At 41.3% G+C, this 23485-nt stretch overlaps 1 protein-coding gene across 1 annotated transcript; it reads right to left on the bottom strand.

Annotated features, from left to right (window-relative positions):
- Positions 1–2494: 2494 nt before the first annotated feature.
- Positions 2495–9150, bottom strand: LOC145655863 (ubiquitin carboxyl-terminal hydrolase 29-like). Its single transcript, XM_081709328.1, has 6 exons — positions 9038–9150; positions 3814–3891; positions 3422–3592; positions 3043–3174; positions 2794–2920; positions 2495–2635 (listed from the first exon to the last, which is right to left on the bottom strand). The coding sequence occupies exons 1-6, from the start codon at positions 9148–9150 to the stop codon at positions 2495–2497; spliced, it is 762 nt and encodes a 253-aa protein (XP_081565454.1).
- Positions 9151–23485: the final 14335 nt, after the last annotated feature.

The following is a 23485-nucleotide window of genomic DNA, read 5'->3' as shown; positions in this document are numbered from 1 at the left end:
ATTTTGCTGAGTTGAAGGAATATTGCATAACCCTGTACTAGCCAAATAATTAGATTTGATGTGCTATTTTGTGGATTAATACCATACCTGGCATGGTTTTAATGGCACATGGTCAATACTTGCTGTCAAAATACAGAGGTTCATAAGGACCTCCTTCCTTCATAAGGAGACTCCTGTTTTTGAAACTGTTTCACGCTAACACCACTGTTTCTGCATACTAGCTCTTACTGCTTTTTTGCAACATGTTTATTCTTCGCCGTTAGCAATAGTTTTATCTGTGAGAAGTGTAGATGAATTGCTGTTCTGTGACGTGGGAGACAAGGCAGGATGCAAAGACGAGCCGTGGTTCACATGAGACAGATGTTTATTAACACACAAAACAAAATGAAACCAAACACGAAGAACATTAAGCACTAACATCGGAGGCTCGTTGCTTTCAGAGTCCTCTGACCCGGTCTATAAACCACAGGAAGGATCCTCATGGCGGGCCTCCTCCACCTCCACTGATGGATCCTCAGAGCGGTCGGATTCGGTGTCCGACCTGAGGCCGACGTCAACATACTCCTCACTCCTGCTGTAATCCTCATAGTCCTCCTGGTAGTCCGTGGGGGGAGAGTAGGACCCTGCAGAGTCAGACCCTGGATATTGGTAGTCGTAATCGTACGGGTCCCGGTAATCCAGTGAAGGTAGGCAGGACTCTGCAGCATCTGATCCTGGACCACCACCAGGGCCCCCCCAAAATCCTCCAGAGATACTCTCCCCCGATGTGATGACAGGGAGTGTTCCCACAAGCATGGAGGATTCTCCTGCATGGGTTGGGTAGAAGCAGCTACACTGCTTCTTCCCCTTTTTCTTCTTTCCCTTGGCTCGAGGCAACCTTCAACGGTCGGTGTTCCTGTGACGTGAAGCCGGATGCAAAGATGAGCTGCGGTTCAGATGCCACAGACGTTTATTATCATACAGAACAAGACAAAACCAAACACGAAGAACATTAAGCATTAACACTACTTAGAACATAACAGGCAGTCTTAAAACACAGCAAAGCAGCATACATGGGGTCAAACACTGACAAGCAACAACAAAACAAGGGTTTAAATATGTGTGCTCACAATTAAAAGAACTATAGACAGATGCTGGTTCACTCCTAACATCTGCAAATTAAAATACAAGTTGGTTATTTCTCAAAAAGGACTGAAGCTCTTCCTCTGTCAGTGAAGCACCCTGGTAGTGTTCTCATATGTGGCGATGGAAGTGACGTCCATGTAAATAGGTGTTTAATCCCTGCCATGTGCTACTTGGAAAAGAAATTAATCTTTTAGTATGAACAATGTTGGGGATAAAGAATGGGGACTTGTACATCTCCAATAGCGATTAGAAGACAATAACTGACACTAGGACACCTCATCTAAATATGTTGACTTGACAAGTATAGTATTATTCATGTTATAAATCTATGGCATAAAAATATGGAAAAAGTGTTTTAACAAGAACGCCAGAGGGGGCATTTACTATTTTGTGGAGAATAAAAAATGGCTCATTTTAATGGGTTAAATTTTTTTTAATTCTTTTACAGAGAGGGAAGGGTGAAAGGACTGAGAAAGAAGGTTAGCACCTGCCAACCGGTGCTGGGAGTAGGCCTCACTCACCTGTCATGCACAAGAGACCTGCAGTCCCAGGGCACAGTAAAGGCTAATTTACTCCCTACATATATAAGCTTGTAAAACTTGTTTCTGTTAGAGTGCTCCTAGACTGAGGTACCTACATTCCCAAGTCTGAAAGGTGAGATTCTACCTGTGCACGTAGAAAATCAGGTAGGCTGTTTTTGTCCTGCTCTTCAGGATGGCTGGCTCAGTGCTTCTTGATACTTTTAAGTCACTGAATGACAACCAGCTCTGTCCTTCTCCCTCAGCTGTGTCACTGATATAGTGGCCTGTCGGAGTAGTCGGTGGTCCTTAGTCATTTAATAGTTTCCACTGCACGTGTATAAATAATGTCAGATTACTCACCATGGTCCATGCTGTCACCTAAATGAGAAACCACCGCCTGGAGTCTGTAGGTGCCAGTGGGTGCACATTCCTGCAACAAACAAATACACCTTTTTTTTCATATGATTAACTGAAAACGCATCACGGATCGAACGCCATCTCTGTATTAACAGGCCTCTTTCATTCTCTCTCATTCTGTCTCTGTGTCTCTCTCAGCTTGCATCTCTCTTCTTTTTGGTCTCTCTCTCTCCTCTCTCCTGTTATGTTTTCCCAAATTCACACACACTCTGAGATTTGAAAGCTATGTGATGAATACAAGCTGAACTTGTGAGCATTTTACATGTTCATATTTAAGTTATGTATGTTATGAAACTTTCATGAATACTTTAAACAGAGATGTCCGGAGAAAGCGCCTACTCTCGGTGAGAAAATGTACTTTAAACAAACACGTTAAGACTGGTTAAGACCAGTCAATTAACACAAAGGAGATATGCAACAGTGATACCTAATTACCTGGTGCATGTGAGCACAGACTTGATATGAAACTCAAAGTTTGCCACAGGGCAGATGTAAGAGAAGAAAGAGGCCCTGAGTCTCTCTCCCTCCTCTTTCAGCTGCAGTAAGCAGAGCATCAGGAACTCATGAGCATCCTGTGGAGGACAGCACAGGAGAACATCAGAGGAGGATTTGCTCCTGGACTTCAACAGCAGCACGGTGAGAAAACAAAGGTGGCCGTGTGCAGTTCCTGCAGGGTACTGCGTGAGGTTCTGATGTGTTCTGAATGGCTGAGGGGGCCATTTAGCTGGACCTGTTCATAGTCCTCTTCGAATGCAGGGCAGCGGGCTGAAACACACTCAAGCAGGGCTCCCAGGAGCTGCACCTTCTGCTTTGTGCTGCGAGTGGTGAGCCGGGCCTGCTGCAGATCTGAAAAACATCTACACACAGCAACAGGGAGACCAAGTGGTTTATATCTCTGAGCATCACAGCACCTCCTTAAGCACTCATGATTAAACAGTTCATTTAGACCCATGTGAAGCCTCTGGTTCTGAACGGGTACCTGAGCATCTGGCAACTAGAAAGATCCATCAAGCAGGATGACTGAGCTCTGATGGGTCTCCAGAAGCAGGAGATACTCAGTAGGCACTGCAGAGTGGCGTTCATATAGCAGCTGTTCCCAATGTTGGGAAACCTAACAGGTCATCCATGTTAAAAATAGATTTAGTGCACAAGCTCTGAAACATCCAGGCCACTACATGTCAGTATAATGGCTGTTTCATAATGTGAAGAAGAACTGCTAAATGACTTACTGCTCATTTAATTACAATATGTTTGTATTTGTATAGGAGAAAAAGACTGAGCTTCACCTGTGTAAACTGTAAAATCATCTACTCTTAATAGGCTGTGTAGTAAAACGCGGTGTGTATTCTCGTCTTTACCCGAGCTGCCGAATGTTGAGGTGTTCGACAGCGGAATGGATGGGGGTGTGGCCTTGGCCCTCACCCTGACCAATCTGACGCCTCCTTTTACTCCTGAGGACGTGCAGCAGCTGTCGCAATAAATTCTGCGGCTGAACACGAGTGTCTGCTTGCATCAGAACAGCCGGAAACCTGAGAGACAGAAAAGAAGGGAGAGATGAATACACAGTGGCCAGTTATGCACAAAATGTTCACATAACAACCCTTAGACAGATAAAGGTGTGAAGAATGAAAAAGACAATGATGTTTTTTCTCGTTTTATGCCCCAAGGAAGTTACAATGGCAGTGCCATTGGGTAACCACCATGCCACACTTTTCTCTGCCACGAAGATGAATTTTGATAATGTACCCACCTCTCAATGCGCACGGAGTCCACATCTTTATCTGCAGCCTCTGTATAGAGAACAGAAACTTGGAGTAAATGATGTGTTCTGAATGGCTGAGGGGGCCATTTAAAACACAATCTCTTGCCCTGAAACAGTGTTTAGGGCGATTACAATGCTGTTTCAATGTGTTTAAAAGTCAAAGAAAAGATTGCAATGTAAAGATTCCAATTATAATGCATTACATTTTAGTCTAAAACACAATCTCTTGCCCTGAAACAGTGTTTAGGGCGATTACAATGCTGTTTCAATGTGTTTAAAAGTCAAAGAACAGAGTTGCAATATAAAGATTCCATTTATAATGCATTACATTTTAGTCTAAAACACAATCTCTTGCCCTGAAACAGTGTTTAGGGCGATTACAATGCTGTTTCAATGTGTTTAAAAGTCAAAGAACAGAGTTGCAATGTAAAGATTCCAATTATAATGCATTACATTTTAGTCTAAAACACAATCTCTTGCCCTGAAACAGTGTTTAGGGCGAATACAATGCTTGGAAACGCTGTTTCAATGTCTTTAAAAGGTAAAGAACAGAGTAGCAATGTAAAGATTCCATTTATAATGCATTACATTTTAGTCTAAAACACAATCTCTTGCCCTGAAACAGTGTTTACGGCGAATACAATGCTTTGAAACGCTGTTTCAATGTGTTTAAAAGTCAAAGAACAGAGTTGCAATGTAAAGATTCCATTTAAAATGCTTTACATTTTAGTCTAAAACAAAATCTCTTGCCTTGAAACAGTGTTTAGGGCGATTACAATGCTGTTTCAATATGTTTAAAAGGTAAAGAACAGAGTAGAATGTAAAGATTCCATTTATAATGCTTTACATTTTAGTCTAAAACACAATCTCTTGCCCTGAAACAGTGTTTAGGGCGAATACAATGCTTTGAAACGCTGTTTCAATGTGTTTAAAAGTCAAAGAAAAGAGTTGCAATCTAAAGATTCCAATTATAATGCATTACATTTTAGTCTAAAACACAATCTCTTGCCCTGAAACAGTGTTTAGGGTGATTACAATGCTGTTTCAATGTGTTTAAAAGGTAAAGAACAGAGTAGCAATGTAAAGATTCCAATTATAATGCATTACATTTTAGTCTAAAACACAATCTCTTGCCCTGAAACAGTGTTTAGGGCGAATACAATGCTTTGAAACGCTGTTTCAATGTGTTTAAAAGTCAAAGAAAAGAGTTGCAATGTAAAGATTCCAATTATAATGCATTACATTTTAGTCTAAAACACAATCTCTTGCCCTGAAACAGTGTTTAGGGCGATTACAATGCTGTTTCAATGTGTTTAAAAGGTAAAGAACAGAGTAGCAATGTAAAGATACCATTTAGAATGCATTACATTTTAGTCTAAAACACAATCTCTTGCCCTGACACAGTGTTTAGGGTGATTACAATGCTGTTTCAATGTGTTTAAAAGGTAAAGAACAGACTTGCCATGTAAAGATACCATTTAGAATGCATTACATTTTAGTCTAAAACACAATCTCTTGCCCTGAAACAGTGTTTAGGGTGATTACAATGCTGTTTCAATGTGTTTAAAAGGTAAAGAACAGAGTAGCAATGTAAAGATTCCAATTATAATGCATTACATTTTAGTCTAAAACACAATCTCTTGCCCTGAAACAGTGTTTACGGCGATTACAATGCTGTTTCAATGTGTTTAAAAGTCAAAGAACAGAGTAGCAATGTAAAGATTCCAATTATAATGCATTACATTTTAGTCTAAAACACAATCTCTTGCCCTGAAACAGTGTTTACGGCGATTACAATGCTGTTTCAATGTGTTTAAAAGTCAAAGAACAGAGTTGCAATATAAAGATTCCAATTATAATGCATTACATTTTAGTCTAAAACACAATCTCTTGCCCTGAAACAGTGTTTGGGGTGATTACAATGCTGTTTCAATGTGTTTAAAAGGTAAAGAACAGAGTAGCAATGTAAAGATTCCAATTATAATGCATTACATTTTAGTCTAAAACACAATCTCTTGCCCTGAAACAGTGTTTAGGGCGATTACAATGCTGTTTCAATGTGTTTAAAAGGTAAAGAACAGAGTAGCGATGTAAAGATACCATTTATAATGCATTACATTTTAGTCTAAAACACAATCTCTTGCCCTGAAACAGTGTTTAGGGCGATTACAATGCTGTTTCAATGTGTTTAAAAGGTAAAGAACAGAGTAGCGATGTAAAGATACCATTTAAAATGCATTACATTTTAGTCTAAAACATAATCTCTTGCCCTGAAACAGTGTTTAGGGCGAATACACTGCTTGGAAACGCTGTTTCAATGTCTTTAAGTGGGAGTTCATTCCACCATCTTGGAGCCAGGACAGAAAATGGTCTCGATGCTTGTCGTCCATGAGATCTGAAGCAAGGTATTTCAAGCCGAGCCAGACTTGAGGTTTGAAGTACTCCAGGTACGGATCGGGGTTTGACCATTGACCTAATGTATGAAGGGGATGGTTCATTTTTGGCTTTGTAGGCAAACATCAAGGTTTTAAATCTGATGCGTGCAACTAGAGGGAGCCAATGAATTATTACCATACTGAGGTAATATCAAGTATTATTCTTTAAGAGATGCTAACAGCTGACAGTGTGTGTTGGAACTCTACATAGACTATAGTTTGAATTAAATATGTGTTGTATCAACAGTTTTAAAAATTGAAAAAATATTATGTATTCAAGATATTCAGATATATTGCAGTATATTGTAAAGAATTCTCACAAAAATCAAAAATGAATTAAATAATATTTTCCAGAATAGTACGTATCAGCTAAGTAAACTTGTACATTTGCTTATTTCATTTTTAATTTATTTTTCTCTTTAAACTGTTATCATTGTGGTGACCGTTGTCAGCCAGAGGAGGATGCCTCCCACCTCCCCCCCGCCTTGAGTCTTGGTTCTTCTCAAGGTTTCTTCCTCATGCTCTAGGGAGCTTTGCCTTGCCACTGTCGCTCTTGGCTTGGACATTTGTAAAGCTGCTTTTTGACAACATCTGTTGTAAAAAGCACTGAATAAATACATTTTGAATTTGAATTTTGAATTTGAATTTATATTAGCTTTGCATAAATCATGGAATAAACATGAAGTTCTTGGTAATCATCTAAGACTTTGGACTGTATTGTATGTGATTACAGAAATTTCTTAAAGATGTTATATTTGTATCATAAAATATGAGCTGGACCCTCAAAAAAACAATGATAAATCTGATGCATGCAGCTACAGGGAGCGCAGCTGTGGAGTAACGTGTGAACTTCGGAAGATTGAAGACCAGTCGGGTTGCTGCATTCTGGACAAGTTGTAGAGGTTTGATGGCTCTTAGAGGAAGACCAGCAAGTAGCGAGTTGCAGTAGTATAGCTTTGAGATCACAAGAGACTGCACAAGCACCTGGGTAGCTTCCTGCGAGAGAAAGGGTCGAATCCTCTGTATGCTACAAAGGAGGAATCTGCAAGACCGTGTTAGATTAGAAACATGAGTTGAGAACGACAACCTATTGTCCAAAGTTACGCCCAGGCTACGGGCAGCTTCGGATGGTGATACCAGGGAGTTCTCGAAGGAAACTGTGAGGTCATGGTAAGGGTTGGGATTACCTGAGATGAACAGAAGCTCGGTTTTACTGGGGTTGAGCTTCAAGGGTTGGACTGTCATCCATGATGCGATGTCAGTCAAGCATGCTGAGATACGTCTGGAGACCTGCATGTCAGAGAGTGGAAAAGAAAGCAATAATCGAATGTCCTCAGCATAGCAGTGGTAGGACAAACTATGAGAAGATATTACATCACCAAGAGAACGAGTATACAAAGAGAAGAGAAGGGGGCCTGATACTTAGCCTTGTGGAACACCAGTGGAGAGTCTACACGGTTTGGATGTGGATCCTTTCCATGTCACCTGATAGGACCGTCCCTCCAGGTAGGACTGAAACCATCTCCAAGCAGAGCCAGTCACACCAAGCCTGGAGAGAACAGAGAGAAGAATGTTGTGGTTCACTGTGTCAAAGGCTGCTGAAAGGTCTAGAAGAATCAAAACAGATGACAGTTTGACAGCTTTAGCAGCATGAAGTTTCTCAGTCACTGCTATGAGGGCCATTTCTATAGAATGTGCCGGTTTGTAGCCAGACTGATTGGGATCATGCAGCTGGTTCTGTGTGAGAAAAAGAGACAATTGATTTTAAACTGCTCGTTCAAGGGCTCTTGAGAGGAAAGAGAGAAGTGATACCGGTCTGTAGTTGGTAACGCTGGAGCTGTCAAGTGTGGCCTTCTTCAGGATTGGTACCACCCTGCCGGTTTTGAATGCAGTAGAATGATACATTTCTCTATGATTTTGGTCTTTCAATAAGCACTGACTTTTGGTGCCTGACTAAAATATAGAGGACCCTTGAAATTTCACTTTTCAAAATATGCTTGATGGGTTTTTTTGTTCATATATTTTCTTACGTAAAATGTGTCCCATGAATCATGCATAATTACTTAAATTTTATTAATATTTTAAAGAACCACCACATGGTGGCAGCATGTGCATAACTATAGATTGTATATATACAGCTTATGTTCACAATGCAGTACGTCCTATCATCCACATCTTGAAAAAGCACTGGATAAAATTAAACGTCGCTTTTGGTTAATACTTTTTAATCACAGCTTCTTTGTATGGGGTGTTAACATGGCGAGTTTACAGCTGTAATTGGGACCACATAACAAAAAGATTATTACTTCTAACAAGGTTCAGAACACAAAGCTATGTTTTGATTATTGCTGTTAAAGTGCATGGGATGTCAATGTCAATGAGGAAAAAAATATTCTGCTTGAATCAATACAGGGCTGAGGGCATTCTCCGTTCAGTTTAAACCCGCGTGTCTTATAACGAAGCGTCTTTCCCATAGCAGGGTTTGGCCTGCAGGTACTGGGCCAAGAACACAAAATTCCTGAGTGACAGTACATGTTGAGAAGTTGCCTTTTCTCTAGAAGACACCACACAGGCAGTCGTGTACTGTCTGAAGTCTACATTCTTTAGGTGCATCCTCTCCTGGGATTCCATGTAGTCGCCGACACCCGCAGGTGTGCTGAGTCAGGCAGGAGTTCTCTAACCCCAACCTCAACCCCAACCTCAACCCTAGCATGTCACTTGTAACCTGCACATAGTAGTATCTGATGGCTTTCCACCAGATGCATGGCTTGGCCTACTTTATCCACTCAGAGATGCCTTCCATGTCCAATTCCTGGCATTCCACCAGCAAAGTCAGTGGGACGTAGACGTAGCCAACGGTGCGCAGGTTGTCACGGTACATCATAGCCATCCGTTGGTAGGCACTAGGACGTTTCATAGGCCCTCTTTATCTGAATGACATTATATTCTGCATCCTATGCTCAGTCAGGTCCAAAAACGTCTGATGGGTGCTCTGAAGAACTGAAGGGATTTTGTGCTGCTGTAGTTTGCCAGTGAAACAGAGTGACCTCATACTGCTGCACTGAGCTCCTATGACATTGTTGCAACTTCTCAGCAGAATTATTACCACACTGAGTCAATATCAAGTATTATTCTTTAAGAGATGCTAACAGCTGACAGTGTGTGTTGGAAGTCTACATAGACTATAGTTTGAATTAAATATGTGCTGTATCAACAGTTTCAAAAATTGAAAAAATATTATGTATTCAAGATATTCAGATATATTGAAGTATATTATAAAGAATTCTCAAGAAAATCAAAAATGAATTAAATAATATTTTCCATAATAGTACGTATCAGCTAAGTAAACGTGTACATTTGCTTATTTCATTTTTAATTTATTTTTCTCTTTAAACTGTTATCATTGTGGTGACCGTTGTCAGCCAGAGGAGGATGCCCCCCCCTTCCCCCCGCCTTGAGTCTTGGTTCTTCTCAAGGTTTCTTCCTCATGCTCTAGGGAGCTTTGCCTTGCCACTGTCGCTCTTGGCTTGGACATTTGTAAAGCTGCTTTTTCACAACATCTGTTGTAAAAGGCACTGAATAAATACATTTTGAATTTGAATTTTGAATTTGAATTTATATTAGCTTTGCATAAATCATGGAATAAACATGAAGTTCTTGGTAATCATCTAAGACTTTGGACTGTATTGTTTGTGATTACAGAAATTTCTTAAAGATGTTATATTTGTATCATAAAATATGAGCTGGACCCTCAAAAAAACAATTGAACACAGGCTATGTTAAACATGAAATAATTGCATTTTATTTTATCTTTATTACTTCTACAAAACTTCAAGCATAAGTTTTTATTATTATTGCTTGATCGACGTGACTTTTCATTCTCATTCATGCTCTCATCTTCTCATCTTCCTGGGGACGCTCTCTGTCTTGGAGCAGTGAGAGGAGCTCGGGGAGTTTGTCTCTCTCCTCCTCTTCCTGGAGCTCCTTTGCTCCGTCTGGCTCCTACAGCTCTGGCCCACGGCAGGAGCAGCATTGGAACTGTGAGCTCTGACCTCATTAGGAAATCTGACAGTGTTTCCAGACCAGGAGCTGTACTGAGGTTGGTAATTCTGTGCCATCACCAAGAAAGCAGGTTTAGGTGCACTGGAGGCATAAGTAGCTGGTGTATTGTACAATACACTCTGCTGCAGCGTATTGTAAAGCGGATACCATCCAAGTGTGGAACTATTCCCTGCCACCCCAAAGCTGGCACCCCATGCATCAGCCTTCCAAGCATTCCTGCTCAGCAGAGGGTGGTCCCTGCCATATCCTGGGGCCATGTAGCCAAAGGACTCTCTTGGAATTCTGTTTCGTAGATATTCGTGGACATCGTCTATGATTTTGCTCACGCCGTCCAGAGCCGGATGTCTGACAAACTGTGTGTTCCCCTCAGTGGAAGCTGCTGGAAGCTGAAATGAGAAATTGCTCTGCTGCTGAAGAGTCCAGTCATCATCATTATCAGCTTCATCATCATCATAATCGCTTTCATCCTCTGACTCTTCAGCCTGTTCACCCTGATGCTGGGGGCTTTCTGGGAGAGGCGGGAGAGGTACCTGACCTGCATCCTCTACCTCATTGTTGACGGGGGGCTGAGGCCCAGTGGTTTCACTTGGTGCTTTCTCAGTAAGGGTCAGAGGGACACCACACTGAACACAATCATGCAGATTGGATCCGCACACTGAGGAAAGAAAAAAATTCATCAGGTCTCCACTGTTGCCAGGTTTTGCAATGAAATGGGTCATGTGGGTCTGTTTTTTGCAAGCGGCATGTGTCATTTTGGCAAATCTGGCAAATGTGGCACAAGCACAAACATGCTTCCTTCATGTTAAATGTTTTCTTCCAACTTGGGGTTTTGTTCTAAAACTACAGTAAAGTAAAATATTTTGTATGTACATACCTTTGCAGTCGACCCGATGCAGCTTAATGACCGGGAACATTTTTTAAAGTCCAGAATTGTTTCGTGGTTTTGTTTGAAAACATAAACTAGTAACACTGTCACTACGTTCACCTTGCTGTGACTGTGTTCCGAATGAATGTTTGGAAATGACTTTAGAATTTAGACGCTATCAGTGTTCTATGACATGGTGCTTCTGACGTAGTTGGCCTCGCGGTTCTCACGGCGACGCCACCATGTTTGTTTACTTCCTTGTTTTGGTCCCTGTCGGCTCCGCCCCCTGCTTAGTACCGCCTCCTGTTACTGTAATCACCTGCAGCGCGTTAGTCCTCGTTAGTCTTTCTGTATATAAGCGCTCTCGGTAGGTAAGTCCCGTTGGCTCGGGTTCCGTTTTGGAGCGTCTGTGTTTTGGATAACGCTCTTTGCCCGGTCTGCTGTTTTTTGGCTTCTGTTTGTGGGCTAAGCGTGTTCTCTAATAAAGTTGCATTCATCTTACTGCGAGCGACTCCATCTTTGTATGTGCTCAGAACATTACAATAGTATTTCAGGTGGAGAAAATCTTCCTTTTTTTAAATTTACTTTGCTTATGAGAGGGTTTGTTAGCTTACACACTTGTAGCTTTTAAAATAACCTCATGTGATGTAGGTTACGTCAAGGCTGTATCCATGAACTGAACATTGGGGGAGTAAATCTCCCCAGGGGGCAGGACTTCACTAGCTCATGAGATGAAATTATTTAATTAATTATTAAGTGACTAATAAAGTATAATTACATTTACATTTATGGCACTTAGCGCATGCTCTTATCCAGAGCGACTTACAAAAGTGCTTTATTATTTACTCATAGAATATATCCTAGTACAGTAGGTTAGAATCAAACATACCAATGAACTAGAATACTGTAGAATACAGGGATGAATGCTGATACCTAGAAGTACAAAATACATAAAGTCTATCTTAAACAATGAAAAGTGCTATAAACAATAAGTCCTAGAGTTTATTAAACAACATAAACAATACCCTACAATAAGTATTAATTTAGTCAGTCAATATGGGAGCAGTGTCAGTTGTTCTTTAAATATTCTGCAAATAGATGGGTCTTCAGTCTGCGCTTGAAGACCGCAAGGGACTCTGCTGTCCGGACAGCAAGTGGGAGTTCATTCCACCATCTTGGAGCCAGGACAGAAAATAGTCTCGATGCTTGTCATCCATGAGATCTGAAGCAAGGTATTTCAAGCCGAGCCAGACTTGAGGTTCGAAGTACTCCAGGTACGGATCGGGCTTTGACCATTGACCTCATGTATGAAGGGGCTGGTTCATTTTTGGCTTTGTAGGCAAACATCAAGGTTTTGAATCTGATGCGTGCAGCTACAGGGAGCCAAAGAATTATTACCACACTGAGTCAATATCAAGTATTATTCTTTAAGAGATGCTAACAGCTGACAGTGTGTGTTGGAACTCTACATAGACTATAGTTTGAATTAAATATGTGCTGTATCAACAGTTTTAAAAATGGAAAAAATATTATGTATTCAAGATATTCAGATATATTGCAGTATATTGTAAAGAATTCTCAAGAAAATCAAAAATGAGTTAAATAATATTTTCCAGAATAGTACGTATCAGCTAAGTAAACTTGTACATTTGCTTATTTCATTTTTAATTTATTTTTCTCTTTAAACTGTTATCATTGTGGTGACCGTTGTCAGCCAGAGGAGGATGCCCCCCCACTCCCCCCCGCCTTGAGTCTTGGTTCTTCTCAAGGTTTCTTCCTCATGCTCTAGGGAGCTTTGCCTTGCCACTGTCGCTCTTGGCTTGGACATTTGTAAAGCTGCTTTTTCACAACATCTGTTGTAAATGGCACTGAATAAATACATTTTGAATTTGAATTTTGAATTTGAATTTATATTAGCTTTGCATAAATCATGGAATAAACTTGAAGTTCTTGGTAATCATCTAAGACTTTGGACTGTATTGTTTGTGATTACAGAAATTTCTTAAAGATGGTATATTTGTATCATAAAATATGAGCTGGACCCTCAAAAAAACAATTGAACACAGGCTATGTTAAACATGAAATAATTGCATTTTATTTTATCTTTATTACTTCTACAAAACTTCAAGCATAAGTTTTTATTATTATTGCTTGATCGACGTGACTTTTCATTCTCATTCATGCTCTCATCTTCTCATCTTCCTGGGGACGCTCTCTGTCTTGGAGCAGTGAGAGGAGCTCGGGGAGTTTGTCTCTCTCCTCCTCTTCCTGGAGCTCCTTTGCTCCGTCTGGCTCCTACAGCTCTGGCCCACGGCAGGAGCAGCATTGGAACTGTGAGCTCTGACCTCATTAGGAAATCTGACAGTGTTTCCAGACCAGGAGCTGTACTGAGGTTGGTAATTCTGTGCCATCACCAAGAAAGCAGGTTTAGGTGCACTGGAGGCATAAGTAGCTGGTGTATTGTACAATACACTCTGCTGCAGCGTATTGTAAAGCGGATACCATCCAAGTGTGGAACTATTCCCTGCCACCCCAAAGCTGGCACCCCATGCATCAGCCTTCCAAGCATTCCTGCTCAGCAGAGGGTGGTCCCTGCCATATCCTGGGGCCATGTAGCCAAAGGACTCTCTTGGAATTCTGTTTCGTAGATATTCGTGGACATCGTCTATGATTTTGCTCACGCCGTCCAGAGCCGGATGTCTGACAAACTGTGTGTTCCCCTCAGTGGAAGCTGCTGGAAGCTGAAATGAGAAATTGCTCTGCTGCTGAAGAGTCCAGTCATCATCATTATCAGCTTCATCATCATCATAATCGCTTTCATCCTCTGACTCTTCAGCCTGTTCACCCTGATGCTGGGGGCTTTCTGGGAGAGGCGGGAGAGGTACCTGACCTGCATCCTCTACCTCATTGTTGACGGGGGGCTGAGGCCCAGTGGTTTCACTTGGTGCTTTCTCAGTAAGGGTCAGAGGGACACCACACTGAACACAATCATGCAGATTGGATCCGCACACTGAGGAAAGAAAAAAATTCATCAGGTCTCCACTGTTGCCAGGTTTTGCAATGAAATGGGTCATGTGGGTCTGTTTTTTGCAAGCGGCATGTGTCATTTTGGCAAATCTGGCAAATGTGGCACAAGCACAAACATGCTTCCTTCATGTTAAATGTTTTCTTCCAACTTGGGGTTTTGTTCTAAAAATACAGTAAAGTAAAATATTTTGTATGTACATACCTTTGCAGTCGACCCGATGCAGCTTAATGACCGGGAACATTTTTTAAAGTCCAGAATTGTTTCGTGGTTTTGTTTGAAAACATAAACTAGTAACACTGTCGCTACGTTCACCTTGCTGTGACTGTGTTCCGAATGAATGTTTGGAAATGACTTTAGAATTTAGACGCTATCAGTGTTCTATGACATGGTGCTTCTGACGTAATTGTGGTCGCGGTTCCCACGGCGACGCCACCATGTTTGTTTACTTCCTTGTTTTGGTCCCTGTCGGCTCCGCCCCCTGCTTAGTACTGCCTCCTGTTACTGTAATCACCTGCAGCGCGTTAGTCCTCGTTAGTCTTTCTGTATATAAGCGCTCTCGGTAGGTAAGTCCTGTTGGCTCGGGTTCCGTTTTGGAGCGTCTGTGTTTTGGATAACGCTCTTTGCCCGGTCTGCTGTTTTTTGGCTTCTGTTTGTGGGCTAAGCGTGTTCTCTAATAAAGTTGCATTCATCTTACTGCGAGCGACTCCATCTTTGTATGTGCTCAGAACATTACAATAGTATTTCAGGTGGAGAAAATCTTCCTTTTTTTTTTATTTACTTTGCTTATGAGAGGGTTTGTTAGCTTACACACTTGTAGCTTTTAAAATAACCTCATGTGATGTAGGTTACGTCAAGGCTGTATCCATGAACTGAACATTGGGGGAGTAAATCTCCCCAGGGGGCAGGACTTCACTAGCTCATGAGATGAAATTATTTAATTAATTATTAAGTGACTAATAAAGTATAATTACATTTACATTTATGGCACTTAGCACATGCTCTTATCCAGAGCGACTTACAAAAGTGCTTTATTATTTACTCATAGAATATATCCTAGTACAGTAGGTTAGAATCAAACATACCAATGAACTAGAATACTGTAGAATACAGGGATGAATGCTGATACCTAGAAGTACAAAATACATAAAGTCTATCTTAAACAATGAAAAGTGCTATAAACAATAAGTCCTAGAGTTTATTAAACAACATAAACAATACCCTACAATAAGTATTAATTTAGTCAGTCAATATGGGAGCAGTGTCAGTTGTTCTTTAAATATTCTGCAAATAGATGGGTCTTCAGTCTGCGCTTGAAGACCGCAAGGGACTCTGCTGTCCGGACAGCAAGTGGGAGTTCATTCCACCATCTTGGAGCCAGGACAGAAAATAGTCTCGATGCTTGTCATCCATGAGATCTGAAGCAAGGTATTTCAAGCCGAGCCAGACTTGAGGTTCGAAGTACTCCAGGTACGGATCGGGCTTTGACCATTGACCTCATGTATGAAGGGGCTGGTTCATTTTTGGCTTTGTAGGCAAACATCAAGGTTTTGAATCTGATGCGTGCAGCTACAGGGAGCCAAAGAATTATTACCACACTGAGTCAATATCAAGTATTATTCTTTAAGAGATGCTAACAGCTGACAGTGTGTGTTGGAACTCTACATAGACTATAGTTTGAATTAAATATGTGCTGTATCAACAGTTTTAAAAATGGAAAAAATATTATGTATTCAAGATATTCAGATATATTGCAGTATATTGTAAAGAATTCTCAAGAAAATCAAAAATGAGTTAAATAATATTTTCCAGAATAGTACGTATCAGCTAAGTAAACTTGTACATTTGCTTATTTCATTTTTAATTTATTTTTCTCTTTAAACTGTTATCATTGTGGTGACCGTTGTCAGCCAGAGGAGGATGCCCCCCCACTCCCCCCCGCCTTGAGTCTTGGTTCTTCTCAAGGTTTCTTCCTCATGCTCTAGGGAGCTTTGCCTTGCCACTGTCGCTCTTGGCTTGGACATTTGTAAAGCTGCTTTTTCACAACATCTGTTGTAAATGGCACTGAATAAATACATTTTGAATTTGAATTTTGAATTTGAATTTATATTAGCTTTGCATAAATCATGGAATAAACTTGAAGTTCTTGGTAATCATCTAAGACTTTGGACTGTATTGTTTGTGATTATAGAAATTTCTTAAAGATGTTATATTTGTATCATAAAATATGAGCTGGACCCTCAAAAAAACAATTGAACACAGGCTATGTTAAACATGAAATAATTGCATTTTATTTTATCTTTATTACTTCTACAAAACTTCAAGCATAAGTTTTTATTATTATTGCTTGATCGACGTGACTTTTCATTCTCATTCATGCTCTCATCTTCTCATCTTCCTGGGGACGCTCTCTGTCTTGGAGCAGTGAGAGGAGCTCGGGGAGTTTGTCTCTCTCCTCCTCTTCCTGGAGCTCCTTTGCTCCGTCTGGCTCCTACAGCTCTGGCCCACGGCAGGAGCAGCATTGGAACTGTGAGCTCTGACCTCATTAGGAAATCTGACAGTGTTTCCAGACCAGGAGCTGTACTGAGGTTGGTAATTCTGTGCCATCACCAAGAAAGCAGGTTTAGGTGCACTGGAGGCATAAGTAGCTGGTGTATTGTACAATACACTCTGCTGCAGCGTATTGTAAAGCGGATACCATCCAAGTGTGGAACTATTCCCTGCCACCCCAAAGCTGGCACCCCATGCATCAGCCTTCCAAGCATTCCTGCTCAGCAGAGGGTGGTCCCTGCCATATCCTGGGGCCATGTAGCCAAAGGACTCTCTTGGAATTCTGTTTCGTAGATATTCGTGGACATCGTCTATGATTTTGCTCACGCCGTCCAGAGCCGGATGTCTGACAAACTGTGTGTTCCCCTCAGTGGAAGCTGCTGGAAGCTGAAATGAGAAATTGCTCTGCTGCTGAAGAGTCCAGTCATCATCATTATCAGCTTCATCATCATCATAATCGCTTTCATCCTCTGACTCTTCAGCCTGTTCACCCTGATGCTGGGGGCTTTCTGGGAGAGGCGGGAGAGGTACCTGACCTGCATCCTCTACCTCATTGTTGACGGGGGGCTGAGGCCCAGTGGTTTCACTTGGTGCTTTCTCAGTAAGGGTCAGAGGGACACCACACTGAACACAATCATGCAGATTGGATCCGCACACTGAGGAAAGAAAAAAATTCATCAGGTCTCCACTGTTGCCAGGTTTTGCAATGAAATGGGTCATGTGGGTCTGTTTTTTGCAAGCGGCATGTGTCATTTTGGCAAATCTGGCAAATGTGGCACAAGCACAAACATGCTTCCTTCATGTTAAATGTTTTCTTCCAACTTGGGGTTTTGTTCTAAAAATACAGTAAAGTAAAATATTTTGTATGTACATACCTTTGCAGTCGACCCGATGCAGCTTAATGACCGGGAACATTTTTTAAAGTCCAGAATTGTTTCGTGGTTTTGTTTGAAAACATAAACTAGTAACACTGTCGCTACGTTCACCTTGCTGTGACTGTGTTCCGAATGAATGTTTGGAAATGACTTTAGAATTTAGACGCTATCAGTGTTCTATGACATCGTGCTTCTGACGTAATTGTGGTCGCGGTTCCCACGGCGACGCCACCATGTTTGTTTACTTCCTTGTTTTGGTCCCTGTCGGCTCCGCCCCCTGCTTAGTACCGCCTCCTGTTACTGTAATCACCTGCAGCGCGTTAGTCCTCGTTAGTCTTTCTGTATATAAGCGCTCTCGGTAGGTAAGTCCCGTTGGCTCGGGTTCCGTTTTGGAGCGTCTGTGTTTTGGATAACGCTCTTTGCCCGGTCTGCTGTTTTTTGGCTTCTGTTTGTGGGCTAAGCGTGTTCTCTAATAAAGTTGCATTCATCTTACTGCGAGCGACTCCATCTTTGTATGTGCTCAGAACATTACAATAGTATTTCAGGTGGAGAAAATCTTCCTTTTTTTTTAATTTACTTTGCTTATGAGAGGGTTTGTTAGTTTACACACTTGTAGCTTTTAAAATAACCTCATGTGATGTAGGTTACGTCAAGGCTGTAGCCATGAACTGAACATTGGGCGAGCAAATCTCCCCAGGGGGCAGGACTTCACTAGCTCATGAGACGAAATTATTTAATTATTTAATTAATTATTAAGTGACTAATAAAGTATTATTACATTTACATTTATGGCACTTAGCAGATGCTCTTATCCAGAGCGACTTACAAAACTGCTTTGTCATTTACTCATAAAATATATCCTAGTACAGTAGGTTAGAATCAAACATACCAATGAACTAGAATACTGTAGAATACAGGGATGAATGCTGATACCTAGAAGTACAAAATACATAAAGTCTATCTTAAACAATGAAAAGTGCTATAAACAATAAGTCCTAGAGTTTGTTAAACCTCATAAACAATACCCTACAATATTTATTCTGAGCCATGCGGTAAGTGATCCAGTGTGAGCAGCATATGGACGATTTTTGGAAAATGCTTTGACTAGGTAATATTTTGAAATATAAGGTGTTGTTAAAGCCTCTCATTCACGCTATTAACGTTATAAGTTAAAATAATTGAATAATTCATAAATAAATAAATAGCGTTTGGATAATATTTAAAAATAAACATTTACGTAAAATAACTCTTACGTAACAACCAAGTTGTCATGTATTTTTATTCAAAAGCTAAAGTGTTGCTTTGATCGCTTTGGTCGGTCGACACTTGCCTGGCTCTGTTGAATTGCTGTTTCAAACTGTTTTATAATTCGTGTAGTTAGATAATTTGGTTAAATCATTTACGATTTTATTTTGTTTATTTACTACTTTCAACTACGATTTCCAGAAAGGTTGACCGACGATACTCACGAAAATGAATCCAAGTGCTCCAAGTTCGCCGATGACTTTGTTGCACGTGGGTGACCTTCATCCAGACGTTACCGAGGCCATGCTATTCGAGAAATTGAGCCCTGCTGGCACAATTGTCTCCATTCGAGTTTGCAGGGACATGACCACCAGTCGCTCACTCGAATATGCGTATGTGAACTTTCAGCAGCCGGTGGATGGAAGAGGAAGAGCGCAGTTGGCAACATCTTCATCAAGAACCTGGACAAGTCTATTGACTGCGGAGCCCTTTACGACACATTCTCCAACTTTGGAAACATCCTTTCCTGCAAGGTGGCGTGTGATGAGAATGGCTCTAAGGGCTACGGCTTTGTGCACTTTGAGACCGGCGAGGCTGCGGAGAGAGCCATTGAGAAACTTAATGGCATGTTGCTCAATGACCGCAAAGTGTTCATTGGCCACTTCAAGTCTCGCAAGGAGCGTGAGGCTGAGATGGGGGCCAAGGCCAAGGAATTCACCAATGTGTACATTAAGAACATTGGAGAGGACATGGACGACAACAAGCTAAATGAGATCTTCAGCAAGTTCGGCCCAACGCTGAGCCGTCGCGTCATAACAGACGAGAGCGGCAAGTCCAAGGGTTTTGGCTTTGTGAGCTTCGAGAGGCACGAGGATGCCAAAAGGGCTGTGGATGAGATGAACGGGAAGGAGTTGAATGGGAAGCAGCTGTATGTGGCTCGTGCCCAGAAGAAAGGCGAGAGGCAGACAGAGCTCAAACGCAAGTTTGAGCAGATGAAGCGGGACGGCACGACTCGCTACCAGGGAGTGAACCTGTACGTTAAAAACCTAGACGACAGTCTGGACGACGAGCGTCTGCGTAAAGAGTTCTCTCTATTCGGGACAATCACGAGTGCCAAGGTGAAGACGGAGGGCGGCCGCTCCAAAGGGTTCGGCTTTGTGTGTTTCTCCTCACCGGAGGAGGCCACCGAGGCAATGAAGGAGATGAACGGGTGCATCGTAGGCACCAAGACGCTGTACGTGGCCCTGGCGCAGCGCAAGGAGGAGCGGCAGGCCCACCTCACCCACCATTACATGCAGCGCATGGCCAGCGTGAGTGCCGTGCGCAACCCAGTGCTCAACCCCTACCAGCCCGCCCCGCCCTCCGGCTATATCATGGTGGCCATTCCACAGGCTCAGAACTGGGCTGCCTGCTACCCGAGCGGGCAACTGGCACAGCTCCACCCCAGCACACCCTGGGCTACGCACAGCATACAGCCACAGCATTTCCAATACATGCCGAGTACCATCAGGCCCGCTGCAGACCAATCTCTGGGCCAGGAACCTCTCACTGCCTCCGTGCTGGATCTGGAACCTCCGCAGGAGCAGAAGCAGATGTTGGGTGATCGATGGTCTGTTTCCCGTGATCCAGAACATGCACCCCAACCTTGCAGGGACGGGTTTGCTCCTGGACATCGACAACTCGGAGCTTCTGCTTATGCTGGAGTCTCCTGAGTCTCATTGAAACATTGAAACTGAAAAAATAAAAATGCATTAAATATTGAAATATTTTTGCCTGGTCCAGACTCCAGTTTCAGGCCTTGATTACACTAAACTAAAACAACATGTAAAAAGGCTAAATGATTGAGACGTGGCCTAGACCTCTTTAGATGTAACTTAGAACCGCCGGTGACTGCTGTATGCGTTTCTTTGGTTGTACAAGCTCCACTGGAGGACTCGATGAATAGTTGATGATGGAAGAGGGGTATATCAGATTCACCCCTTCTGCCTCCATGTGACAAATTAACACACTGCATAAACTTTTAGAAATAAATCAGTCTTTTAACAAATGGTAAACATTCTCTAGAAAAGATTATCTTGTAACAATTCATTGAGTATATGAACTGTTTTTGTGCCCTTATATCTATAAATGAAAAGTAATAAAATATTATAGATGATAGGTAAATAAATTACATAAAATGTATAAAAGTTCACAAATAAGAAAGTACCTGAGTCTGCACTTTTATCCACAGATTCAAGAAACTCGTGAAAGTTGGAAGCTATAGAAACACATAGTACAGAATTATAGACTGACTGAGGTGTGAGCAGAAAGATCGCTATGATGTCCTTATATCTAAAGCACTCAAAGCATTGATGTTATGTAAATAAACTGTGATCCGATTGGTTCAATCTAAGTAAATAGATTCACCTACTTTGAAGTTAAAGTTTTTCTCAAAAGGTTAGAACTGGTTGACTATACTTTGCCGTGTTCTGTAATAGAAAATGTAAACATTTATATCTAAAATATTGCACGACAGAAATCAATTCAAGACTAACCTCTAATGACGGCTAGATGGGGGAAGATATTAAGTAATAAATGAGTCCAGATCCTCCTGCCCGACAATACGGTGAGACTCTGTTTTTACGTGTGATGGAAAATGATACGAAACTATGTATTATGTGGTTCATATAAAATCACACTGATCCTTTTGTTCTTAAATTAATAATGCTGTTTGCACATTTGTATCCGCCTGTTGCTGATTAAGTTGAACATGTATCAGGAACTGTTAACATCAAGGTCAACTTGACACACAACCCACACTGTTTGGAGTCAGTTTGGGTTGGTTTGTGGAAAAAAACAAGCTGAGAGCTGATTGGCTTATAGCCACAGCAACAAAGGAAAGAAGAGCTGCTTAAGAAAAGATGATTGGTTAAAGACAGCACAGGAGTAGTATAACTAGCCACGGTTTTGTATACTCGGGGCTCCCTACCTGAGGAGAGCCAAACATTTATTTTATTCTTTTTCTTATTAAATTACTCTCTTAATCACGTCTGACTTGCTGTTTGTTCAAAATTCCACAACATATGTCATTACTACGCCGCACAAAAAAGACCGCCATATTTGTAGTTCCACAATGTGAAAAGGCGTCATTTTCTATGCAAACGAATGAATAAACACCATGCCATGCCTTGCTGTATCCCCTCTTTGCACCGCTGGACAGACACACTCATGACACTGTACTCATCAAAAGCAGCACCAGAGACGCACTGAGTCATATCCCGCTACACACCTCTCAGGCCAGCTTGTTTGCACGTTTTGTCATAAAACTCAAAATGTCATTTGTTGCCATTATATATAAAATTACCTATTTAAAAAACCAAATAAATCAAAAAGTACTTGTGGCTAGAGAAACACGTGGCTAATCACCTACAAGAAATAATGTCAGTGATGTTTGGGGCAGGTGTTTCAAACTTGCCCAGACTCTTGAGAAGCACCTAAACGCTCACACAAGGGTGTCCGCTTGCCATAGTGCTGCAAATACTGCAGGAAGGGCTTTGGTGAAACAGGCCACATGGAGGAGCAGAAGACAATCCACACAACTGAAGAAGCCCATAGCTGCCCAGTATGTCAGAATCCACACGGGAGAAGAACCCTGTAGCTGCCCAGTATGTCAGAAGCAATTTGTGCAGGTGGGTAATGAACCATATTTGTACCCATTCGTATGTTGGGAGCAAATCAGTTGAAGACTTGAACAGTATGTTAACAATCAGTTAAAATTACTGTTGATGACAAGAAAACAATGGCTAATATGTTTCTTCACAGCTATGTCATTGGTTGATCTATTTTTGTCAGATTTAGTGCTTGTTTGGGCAAGTGTTAAAGTCTTCCTTTGTTTTTGGTTTTGTTCCTTTTCATATAGTTGTTTATTCCTTTTTGTCTAGTGATGTCCATTATCCATTTAAAATCTGTCAAATTAAACAAATGTGAAACAAATTCCATAGTATTCAGATTTGATTGCAAAAGAGACCAACCACTCCCCGTATTTTGAATTTTGCATATACAGTATATGTGCAGTTCCAGCCTAGTCCATTGATCCAAAATCTGGCCCAGATGTATCTGTTGACTGCAAATTTGAATGATTTCTGTGCTCTGCAGCAAAGGAGCGTTTGGTTACTATCTGATGGATTAAAATAGGCTTGTTGGTAGCAAAGACATCACTAAAGTGTACAGAGCAAAGGTACTCCAGGACCAGGATGGGTAAGTAGCAGCTTGATCAGTGGAATCTTCTGTGAGACGTAACAGGATTTCGGTCTTAAATGTAATGTTAGATCAAGTGAAAAAAATTAGTGGATTGAAATACAGATAAATAAATCCACTAAAAGTGCATCTGCATCATTGGTTAAAAAGTTGTTCTGCTAGTTGTCAGATTTTGTTCCAGTAATCTAATGTTTCCTGGGACTAGGTGGTTCAAGATTATATTGGTGTTTGCTTTATTTCTGTGATTTTATTAACCATAGTCTAATTGTTTATACTGTCTACCAAATGCAATACTGAGTAGTGAAACACTGACACAATCCCTTTTGGCGTCAGACATTTGTAATAATTTCAATAATCTACAGTTGTA

Source organism: Electrophorus electricus, unplaced genomic scaffold (assembly GCF_041902795.1).
Source record: "Electrophorus electricus isolate QZ-2024a unplaced genomic scaffold, ASM4190279v1 Scaffold38, whole genome shotgun sequence".
NCBI lineage: Eukaryota > Metazoa > Chordata > Actinopteri > Gymnotiformes > Gymnotidae > Electrophorus > Electrophorus electricus.
This window is presented reverse-complemented; position numbering and strand designations above follow the sequence as displayed.